At 36.2% G+C, this 11,888-nt stretch overlaps 1 protein-coding gene across 1 annotated transcript in view; it reads right to left on the reverse strand.

Moving 5' to 3' along the window:
* Nucleotides 1-3,304: 3,304 nt before the first annotated feature.
* Nucleotides 3,305-11,888, reverse strand: part of LOC135218146 (histidine-rich glycoprotein-like) — a 30,213-nt gene continuing 21,629 nt past the window's right edge. The window contains exon 3 of the mRNA XM_064254294.1: nt 3,305-4,067. Within this exon, the coding sequence (XP_064110364.1) occupies nt 3,305-4,067 (763 nt within the window). The remainder of the gene's footprint in view (nt 4,068-11,888) is intronic.

Raw genomic sequence — 11,888 nt, forward strand, 5'->3', positions numbered from 1 at the left:
TGTTTTATCAGTTTTCCTTGAATATTTCTTGTTTGTCTTTTTTTCATGTGGAATTATATTCTCTCTCTCTCTCTCTCTCTCTCTCTCTCTCTCTCTCTCTCTCTCTCTCTCCTCTCTCTCTCTCTATATATATATATATATATATATATATATATATATATATATATATATATCTATATATCTATGTTTTTTATATGTTGCACTATGTTTTATCAGTTTTCCATTATATATTTCTTGTTTATCTTTTTTTTGTGTGGAATTTGATTCTCTCTCTCTCTCTCTCTCTCTCTCTCTCTCTCTCTCTCTCTCTCTCTCTCTCTATCTATATATATATATATATATATATATATATATATATATATATATATATATGATTTTTATATGTTTCATTATGTTTTATCAGTTTTTCTTTATATATTATCTTGTTTATCTTTTTTTTCATGTGGAATTTAATTATCCTCAAGTATTATATATTTTACCTCTATTTTACCTCTCCATCACTTTACATTGTATCAAGCATTTACAGCCACGTTCTTATGTTGCCTTTCTTTCTTTTTCCTGAATCTTTTTCTTGAGCATTTTTATTTTACTTTTCCTCGGTTTACCTTTACTCATTTTACATTACCTTCTCATCTCGTACTTATTCTCAAATTATTTTTTTATCAATTCATTTTTTTATTTATTTATTTATTTTATACTGGCTTTTCTTTCTTTTTTTGTGACCCTTTCAGTGCGGTCATATTTCGTTTTCCTCACTAGATATTAATGCTCCTCCCCTCCCTCCCTCCCTTCCCTCCGCTCCCTCTGTACTCAGGACATCTCATCCTTTCTCATTTTTAACGTTTTCATTCCTGACATGAGTTACTTTTCGTTTCTCGTGATTTTTTTTTTTTTTTTTTTTTTTTTTTTTCATTTTCAATATTTTTTTTTCTGAGGTTTTCACCCATGACATGACTCATTATCTCTTCCCTCTGTATATTTTTTTTCCACTCTTGACTATGCTTATTCTTCTTCTATTATAATGTTTTCAAGCTAATTTTTTCTTCCATTGTGATTTTTTATCATTACAATTTTGTTTCCTTTATGATGTTTATAGTTATCTCGAAAGTCGTTTTCATTTGAGATATTTTTGTTCTTGTCACTGTTATTTTTCTTCCCTTGGGGTTTTTCTTTTTTTTTTTTTTTTTTGTGCTTTGGCATTAATCATTTTGATCTCGGTGAGATTTATTTTTTTCTTTTACCCTTGACGTTACTCATCTTGTGATATTTTCACCTAGGTCAGTATTTTTGATATTGCTTATTTTTTGTTCTTAACCGGTTTTCCTCCTTATGTGATGCTCAATTTTCCTTGCAGTGACTTTACTCGTATAATTGTGTTCTCATGTGCAGTTGATTATTTTTAGTTATTTACTACCTCCACATTTCTGATTTTGAGGTTTTAAAGATTTCACTGAGACGAGGAAAGTTCTGTGAATAGTGGCCCCCAAAATTTATATTATTTGCCCTTTTTTTTTTTACCCATTTTAATCCTAGGACTTGACAACAATGAAACTCGCAAATATTACTGCGTTTGAACAATGGAATTTCTTACTACTACTTGTACTTTGTCAGAGCTTTTAGAAAATAAAAAAGACGGTTTGGTTCCAGTAACCATCTGGAAGTGGGTAGACATTTAGATAAAATCAATGTATACTGGAAAATTAGCTGTTAGGGGAAATTCAATTTGGTCGATCATACCGAGCACGGAGTATAACTGAGCTGCCGTTCTTTGCCCTGCATAAAAGATTCAGAGTTATGGCTCTACATGAAACAGATTTAACCCAGAGCTGTACAAAGAATACAGTCGGAGTGGAAACTTTATATGAAATAGATGTGGAATTACAGGTTTTTTTTTTTTCAAAGCTTTGATTTGCAATGTCATAGATGTTTGTCGCTGTCAGAAGGATTAATGAAACATTTTCAGGTGAAACAAGTTCATTTTACGTCGTTTTGACGAAGGAGAATAAAAAAAGGCAAAATGTTTTCTGTTCGCAGGCCCTCAAATTGAGATTCATCTCATCCCTCTCGAAACATATTGCAGAATATTGGATGCAAATTAGATCTATATCCATACAAAGCTTGCGTCTTTGAAAAGACAATTTGGCTTGCAGTGTTTTGAGAATTTGCGGCAGAAGTGAGTATCATTTGAAGGAAAATATTCAATATATTCAACTCCGTAGTGTTTGACCCATTAGAAAAGGATATGAATCTAATGAAATAAGAATCAAAAGGGATAGATGAAAGTTAAAAATATACATAAGTATACATAAGTTAACTGTGTTGTGCATATTTCATAAAGTATAAGATAATTGTGGTGCTGTGCGTGTACTTTTTCAGCTTTGCTTGTAGAACCGTAGTTTACATTTTGTAAGTAGTGCTTGCCGGATAATTAACCCCCCCACCCCCCCACCTCCAAGAGGATCTTCGTAGTTTCAACAAGGTAAGGTCTGAATGTGTGAGGAGAATGGAAAGGGTTGCACGAAGTGACGGATTTGTGACACTGATTAAGGTATCGAGGTTTATTACCCAAGGAACTGAAAGGTGTCGAGGTCCATAACTCGAAGAGTTGTTATTTGCTCGTAGTATTTCTATAGGCAAACTAGATTTTGCAAAGCTGCCTTGTTATCGCTTTTCCAAAATGATGCTTGCAAGGTCTTCTGTTTTGCGTTCTTTCGGTCATTTGTGAGAATCATATGGAAGAATGTTTTGAAATGTGCCTGTAAGCTTCCGTTGTTTTTAAACCGCGTTGGTTCGTGAGGCGAGATTCAAGGGAAACTGAAAATTTTCCAGAGGATCAGTAGTAGTATTTTGAAATTGATAAGCTCTCAGATCATCCACACGAGAGAGATTTCTTATTAAATTTCGTAATTTTGAGCACAAGTGAAAATCTTTTAACTGGACCCTTTTTGTGTTTCAGTTCTATAATATAATGTGCCCCCATTTCAGTTATATAATAAAATGTGTTCTTTTTCAGTTATATAATAAAATGTGTCCCTTTTTCAGTTATATAATAAAATGTACTTCTGGCCACAACTTAACTCGTTCGTACAGAAGTGAAGACAGTTTGGGAAATAATTTGTGGCTCACTTACCGTACTACATAGTTGTCATTAGCATGTAGGAAAGTGAGTATTTAAACACCATTAATTGCGACAGTAGTGGCACTGTTGTAATGTTAGATGTTGTAATGTTTCAACATTATTTACATGACCCAGACTGCCACAGCAGTGCACCTGACGGGAATGCATTCTGAAACAATCATGCGGCTATTTGGGGACTGGTATTTCTGTCACATTTGGACTGATATTTCTGTCCCATTTGTCACCGTTTTTGTGATTTCGCAATGGGTGGGTACTTTCTGGGAGCTCTTCATGATTTCGCAATGGGTGGGTACTTTCTGGGAGCTCTTCATGATTTCGCAATGGGTGGGTACTTTCTGGGAGCTCTTCGTGATTTCGCAATGGGTGGGTACTCTCTGGGAGCTCTTCGTGATTTCGCAGTGGGTGGGTACTTTCTGGGAGCTCCTCGTGATTTTGCAATAGGTGGGTACTTTCTGGGAGCTCCTCGTGATTTCGCAGTGGGTGGGTACTTTCTGGGAGCTGTTCGTGATTTCGCATTGGGTGAGTACTTTCTGGGAGCTGTTCGTGATTTCGCAATGGGTGAGTACTTTCTGGGAGCTCTTCATGATTTCGCAATGGGTGGGTACTTTCTGGGAGCTCTTCGTGATTTCGCAATGGGTGGGTACTCTCTGGGAGCTCTTCATGATTTCGCAGTGGGTGGGTACTTTCTGGGAGCTCCTCGTGATTTTGCAATAGGTGGGTACTTTCTGGGAGCTCCTCGTGATTTTGCAATAGGTGGGTACTTTCTGGGAGCTCCTCGTGATTTCGCAGTGGGTGGGTACTTTCTGGGAGCTGTTCGTGATTTCGCATTGGGTGAGTACTTTCTGGGAGCTGTTCGTGATTTCGCAATGGGTGAGTACTTTCTGGGAGCTCTTCATGATTTTGCAATGAGTGGGTAACTTTCTGGGAGCTGTTCGTGGTTTCGCAATGAGTGGGTAACTTTCTGGGAGCTCTTCATGATTTTGCAATGAGTGGGTAACTTTCTGGGAGCTGTTCGTGGTTTCGCAATGGGTGAGTACTTTCTGGGAGCTCTTCATGATTTTGCAATGAGTGGGTAACTTTCTGGGAGCTGTTCGTGATTTCGCAATGAGTGGGTAACTTTCTGGGAGCTGTTCGTGATTTCGCAATGAGTGGGTAACTTTCTGGGAGCTCTTCATGATTTTGCAATGAGTGGGTAACTTTCTGGGAGCTGTTCGTGGTTTCGCAATGGGTGAGTACTTTCTGGGAGCTCTTCATGATTTTGCAATGAGTGGGTAACTTTCTGGGAGCTGTTCGTGATTTCGCAATGGGTGAGTACTTTCTGGGAGCTCTTCATGATTTTGCAATGAGTGGGTAACTTTCTGGGAGCTGTTCGTGATTTCGCAATGGGTGGGTACTTTCTGGGAGCTCTTCGTGATTTCGCAGTGGGTGGGTACTTTCTGGGAGCTCCTCGTGATTTCGCAGTGGGTGGGTACTTTCTGGGAGCTCTTCGTGATTTCGCATTGGGTGAGTACTTTCTGGGAGCTGTTCGTGATTTCGCAATGGGTGGGTAACTTCCTAGGAGCTCTTCGTGATTTCGCAATGGGTCGGTACTTTCTGGGAGCTCTTCGTAATTTCGCAATGGGTGGGTAACTTTCTGGGAGCTCTTCGTATTCAGATACCTCCTTATCGTTCTTTCAACGCGCAACGCATAAAAAAAAAAAAATTTCTATTGTGGTTAGTTATTTAGTGGTAGTAGAAATTAGTCATAAAACATATTTGTGTATTATTCGACTACGTATTTCATTGAAGTAAAACATAACCGCACGAGTATGGTTCTGTTCGATAGAAATAAAAAAAATAATAAAAATAGTTTGGTATCAATATCCTATGGAAAAAAAGAAAACTAATTAGTCTGGCCTCATTTTATATTGAATTTGTAAATGCGCTGTGAAAATGGATAGCTTTATGTATACATGCTCATGGGTTAAGGAATCTGTCCGTATACATTCATTTCTAAATGTTCAGTTCACCGTCATCGGACATGATGCAGATGTGACGAGTTTCGGATTCATAGCTCATCAAAATTCTCAGTTCAGCCATCATAAACCTCATTAACCTTAATATTATGGCTTTGTGTGTATGCAGGTGTGTGTGTGTGTGTGTGTTGTCATGGAAAGGAGGGGAAGGGTTTAAAGAACCCAAAAAGTAAATCGCAAAGATAGAATTCCGAAATATACGTTTTTTTTTTCTCTCTCTCTCTCTAATACCAGTGAATTGGCTGACTTTAGCACATGCGTCCTGTTTCATTTCGGAAAATAATTATTTTTCCTAATTAATTGTGTTTGTACTAATGATATAATGGTAAAACACAGCATTTTGTGTAAATTATTTTGAAGTTTTTAATTATACAAGTCGGGTGATTTGCTGATTATACAAGTCGGGTGAATTGTTAATTATACAAATCAAGTAAACTATTAATTATACAAGTCTGGCGTATCGTTAATTATACGAGTCAGGTGAATTTTTAATTATACGGGTGAGGTGAATTGTTAATTATACAAGTCGGGTGAATTGTTAATTAAACAAGTCGGGTGAATTGTTAATTATACAAGTCGGGCGAATTGTTAATTATACAATTCAGTTGAACTGTTAATTGTGCAAGTCAGGTGAATTGTTAATTATACAGGTCAGGTGAATTGTTAGTTATAGAAGTCGGGCGAATTGTTAATTATACAAGTCAGGTGAATTATTAATTATACAAGTCGCGTAAATTTTCCTCCGGGAGGGGAAACGGAAACTTCACGTTTCCGTCGTGTGTTCTTTGCCTTTGTTTTGGAACTTTTGAAACCTCTCCTCCCAAAAGTCAGTCGGACCATCGGCTCGTATATTGGTTACGTCCTCTTACACTTTCGGTTCGGTTTTGCGTGATTGTTAAAAAAAAAAAAAAAAAAACTATCCCTTCTTTGTAAAGGTAGCACTGGTTACAGAGATTACTGTAGCCAGTAATCTCTCCCGGTCTGTAATTTGAGAGAGAATTTTCTTTTTAAAATAAATTCCCGGTGGTCGTCATCTTTTATATGTATTCTGGATGAATTACTATATGGTTCAGGTCTCTGTAGCATGTTTGGTAACTGTCATTTTCTAACTTTTTTTTGGGGGGGGATAAAATTTGAGCATATATATATATATATATATATATATATATATATATATATATATATTATATATATAATATATATATATACATATTACATAATACATACACATATGCCTATATATATTTGTTTATGTATATAACTACTTAACTACGTGTTTCGCCAATTACCATTGCTGTATTTTTAATTTCGATTTCGGCAGTATTACTTAGCAATGGTATCACTTCCTGTTTATATATATACATACACACACACACATATATATTTATATATATTTGTGTATAAGTATGTATGAATACATGTATTACCAATTACCATTTATGTACTGTAATTTAAGTTTTGGTAATATTACTTTTCAGTAATTTCACTTCCTATGATTACTGCTTGTTGTGATCCATTTGAGTTCTAAATTGATTTGGCATCTCTGAGGTTAATTGCTTTACTTAGTACATTACTTAAGACTTTACAGCCATGAAAAATATAAGAGAAAGGGGGTCATGTCATTGATATAATTGCAGGCAATTAAGAATAATGCTTCACTATTAAATAAACATTTTGTTTTCATATTTGGGTGATTATTTTCGTCAATTCCATAACTATCTCGAAAACCTCATGCTCATAGGGTTTGGTATTTTCTTTTATTATAATTATTTAAATGTTTTTTTGGTTGTTTTTTGGGAAAATATTTATTTTTCATGATAGTTGTAATTCAGTCGTTTTCTACCCTCCGCGGTTTCTATAAACTTCCAAACATTCCTTTGGCAAAGAAGGGGCCTTTGGCAAAGAAGGGGATTAAGGATTGTCTTCTGTTTCTCAAATAAAAGAATGTCTTTGTTTCTTGTAGAAACGTATATCGGTGAACGTTTTTATTCTTATTTTGTCTTATTTTTGTTATCTTATCCATTTTACTTTCTGTTCTGATCCAGCAACGTTTCTGATTTATTATGAATTAAGTTTACAATTTCAGTTTATATTCATGTTGTGAAATTGGGCCTGGTGCTATATACATACATACATACATACATATACATACATACTACATACATACATACATACATACATACATACATACATATATATATATATATATATATATATATATATATATATATATATATATATATCTCAATAGAAGGATCCACAGTAATAACCTTGTTTATCCAGATAAAATATATTTATTTTATCTGGATAAACAAAGATATTACTGTGGATCCTTCTATTGGTTTCTTAGAAGCACGATACGGTGTTTTTATATTGCATATATAATTATATTATACATATATATATATATATATATATATATATATATATATATATAATAGGTTTTTACTTACCTTTAACTCTTTGACTTTCCACGTTGAACAATGTATTATTGAGCTATGGAGTTTAATGTATTTTACAGATAGCGATTTCAAATTTTTACTAATTTCCTTTCACCAGTGTGATATTTTTATAGAAGGAAAATGAGTTGCTTGACTTATGTAATATTCTTACATTTATGCACATTATCAATTGTTGTTGGAGCTGGACTTTAGAATTAAAAATGCTAACTTAAACTAAAGTGATTTTAGAATTGTCTTCATCTCATCTGACTTTGCAGCCGAGAACGAAAAGGTCATAGAGAGAGAGAGAGAAGAGAGAGAGAGAGAGACGAGAGAGAGAGAGAGAGAGAGAGAGAGAGAGAGACTTGAAGGGCTTATGAAGCATGAACATGGTTTGCGTGGTTAATTAAAGAATAAATCTGAAGAGAAGGGGAGCGAATCTCCACCCCCTCCCCTTTTTTTTTTTTTTTGTCCTGTCTTTCCTCTAACAAAGACCTCCTTGATTTTATGTTCTTTTGTCCCATTGTTCTTCTGCTTAACCCTTCGGGCTTAGGGTAGGGGGGACCTTCACGGCAAAACCGGACAATTGGCTAATCCTTTTTATATTTTTTTTCTTTAAGCACAATTGCACTCTTCAGTATTATCGTCTTCAGAATTGGCCGGAGCTTCAGGAAAGAGCAGTTTATTCGCGTTCGTGTTCTTGCTACTTTTGTCTGTCACGCTTTCTTTTACTGCTATTGCTCTGCAGAGTCGTTAAGGGAGTGGCTGGATTCAGCACGATATTTGTCTGTGAATTGTTTTCAGATAAAAGGTCTCCGTAGGGGGTCAGTGCCGTCATTGCACCTCACGCGGTGCACTGCATGCGTTACTTGAGATTCTTTGCAACTTCCCTTCGGCCCCTAGCTGCAACCCATTTCATTCCCTTTAACTATATCCACCCTCTCCTAACATTTGTTTTGTGGTGCAACTGATTTGAGATTCTCCTCCCGCTACACTTTTTCGAACCTATCTACTCTCAATTTCCGTTTCAGTTCTGAATGACCTCATAGGTCCCAGCGATTGGCCTTCGGCCAAGATTTCGTATTCCTTTCCTTTCAGATGAAGGTGCTGCCTGCAGCAGGTCTCGAGACTTTTCGTAGTTTTCTTACTTGAAAATTTGAGGAAAGTTTTATTTTATGATTGTGGCCATTTTGCTTATTGAGGTCCTTTGATTTAGTTTTTTTCATTGAGGATTTTTTTTTCCAGTTTTCTCTACTGAAGTATAAAAAGATTTTGTTGAATTGTGAAACAGAAAAATGTCATTAAGTCTTACAATTGTGGTGTTGGTAACGAGATTAGCTTTGCTTTTTCTCCTAATATGTTGCACCAGCAAAAGGCCATCAAGGAGTTGAATTAATTAGTTTACTAGGATAGAGAAGATGCTGCTTAGTAAGGAAATGGATGTCAAGTTTAAGTGGCATGGTTAATTAGCGCCTTTTTTTAAAGGAAACCACTACGGCTTATGGTTGCAATTACCACACAGAAACCACAGCCAGGCAACAAACAACAGTGTAGTCGACCACCTGAACTCTAACTATTTCAAAAATTCCTAATTAATTCCTTCCTCAGGAACTCTTTGAATCGCCTTGTTCATAACGCACTCGTTCGTACCCCTTCTTCTCACCCCCCCCCCCCCCCTCCACCATTCCCATTAAGGATGTTTGTCACCACCAGGTCTACTGCCTCTGCTTATATACGCGACTGCCTTCTGGCCTCCTGTTTCTTTATAGCCCGACGCAGCCTAAAGCTGAGCGATCTTAAATTTGGGGTTTATGCGTGCTGGGCGGTATACGCACGGCGATGTTGCTTTTGTTTATTTGCTTATTTATTGAATCACATCCGTCAGAGAGATGTTCATGTTTTTATTTGGGGGGGGGGGATTATGTTAGTTTGTCTGTCTGCCTGTAAATGTCTGCCTCCTTGTTTCACATTGTTTATCTGGAGACTTGGGAGGATTTGTAGGAAAATTGGACCGAGAAGGGGGACCCTTTCTGTTGAATGACATCTATCAGCGAGGTCATGCTTATTGGGTCTGTCTGTCTTTCTGTAACTTTGCTTCATGTTTTTTATCCGAAGACTCGTAAGGATTTACAGGAAAATTGGACCGTGAAGTGGGAGACCCTTTCTGTTGAATGACATCTATCAGAGAGGTCTTGCTTTTTGGATCGGCTAGGCTGTCTCTCTCTCTCTGTCCGTCCGTCTTTCCGTCTGTTTGTTCATGTCTGTAACTTTGCTTCATGTTTTATTTATCTGAAGACTCGTAAGGATTTACGGGGAAATTGGACCAAGAGTAGGGCGCCGTGACTGGGGACGAGTCACTGTGATTTTGGTGGAATTAGGGATGTCACTTTTGGAGAGGAGCGACCTGTTTAGGGGTTTCGACTGCTCAGCCTGGCTTCAGGTGTTTCATACTTCATGGCATTAAACCCTAAATACCGTCTTTTACTTGAGGAGGAGGAGGAGGCTCTCTTTACACCTCTGGAAATATCGCCTCGGAGTAGGAAAAAGACTAATGGTAATGTAAAGGAAAAAGAGTGAATATATATATATATATATATATATATATATATATATATATATATATATATATATATATATGTGTATATTTATATAATATATATATATATATATATATGTGTGTGTGTGTATTGATATGTTTATATACATATATATGTGTGTATATATATAGATAGTATGTACATATACATATATTTATGGTTTGGGGTGATGCTACTCTTCCCCCATTGAGATAAATGTTTCTGGTAGATAAATTATTATTATTATTATTATTATTATTATTATTATTATTTTTTTTGTATTTCCTACCAAACCTACTTCAAGTCATTCCTTCGTTTTGTTAGGGGTGTGGGGGGGGGTTGATAGTAAAGTTGATAGGATGTTACTTTCTCATTCGATTCTGCTTACCAAACCTACCTCAAGTTGTTTCTTAGTCTTGTCGGGGGGGGGGGGGGGGGGGGGGGGGGGGGGGGGGGGGTGGGGGGGGGGGGGGGGGGGGATTAGGTTAATAGGATGTCATGTTTGATTCGATTTCTAAGTCGTCAGACTTGATTACTTGCCTTATGTGTTATGCTGAGTCGTACTGATCATTATGAGAATATCCATTCGTTACAATGTAATCACCATGGTAAGTAATCTGGGAATGGCCAGGTAGTAGTTTTCCCGAAGCTGACCTGCTTTTTTAATGGAATTCCAGGGATCGAGACATATTTATAACGTTTGTTTAGGAGAACAATGGCAAGACAAAAGACGTCAGTCTTTAGGAGTGTTGCCAAGTGAATGTTTCATAATCTTCTGGATGTCTTTTCAGCGTTGCAAAGCTATCCAGAACAATGTTTGGTGTTAGTTAATTCTTCTTGATACTACTGATCATTATCTGTGTGAGAAGCACAAATTACTTATTCCACTACAAAGTAAGATCATTTTACATTTATGTGAACCCTGTAGCGTTTCACTTGTACCTATCCGAACATTTTATCTTAGGCTTCTTTCCAGTGGCCATTATCCTTTTACTATAAAAAATAATTAGTCCGTTTGACTTTATTTGAAAGTGCAAAGTGAAAATCGTTGCACTATCAAAAAATAATAAAATCTGTTTACTTTATTTGGAAGTAATGTCATTACGCAAATTAAATCACTACTCGTATTAAATTGAAAAGCGATGCCACTACTGATCCATTATCACAAATATATTGCACACAAAAATGTTTTCGGTGTTATTCCAAACTTCTTCCAATACGGACCAAGTGTTGGCTGCGACTGACAGACATTATTTCCACCGAGCCTTGATATCACACAAACAGGGAATTATTTCTGTACCAGTCTTACGAGAAACTCAAAACGTTTCTGCCACATTGCCAATATTGCTGTTTTCAATCACATGAATAGCCACTTCTTTCAAGTGGGAGCAGTTTAGTCCCTTAATTAATATTTCCATATTATCCACGTCATTTTTTTTAGAAATATTCTCGAGTCCTTGACTCCTTATCATTGATTTTTCAGTAATAACTTTACAAAATCTCCATTCCTGTTAACCTAGCCAATTGTGAAACATTTAGATTTATATGATAGAAAGCCATATATGTGTCTAGTTTTTGAAGTTTATTTATGTATATCTGTAAATACGCAATTGCATCATTTACACCATTAATTTCCACATCCCAGGTAACCTCTTGAGATTTTTTCCGTAATTTCATTAAAATGTTTATGTATACAGTTTTTTTATGCAAAATGGAA

The sequence above is a fragment of the Macrobrachium nipponense genome, chromosome 9 (genome assembly GCF_015104395.2).
Source record: "Macrobrachium nipponense isolate FS-2020 chromosome 9, ASM1510439v2, whole genome shotgun sequence".
NCBI classification, from domain to species: domain Eukaryota; kingdom Metazoa; phylum Arthropoda; class Malacostraca; order Decapoda; family Palaemonidae; genus Macrobrachium; species Macrobrachium nipponense.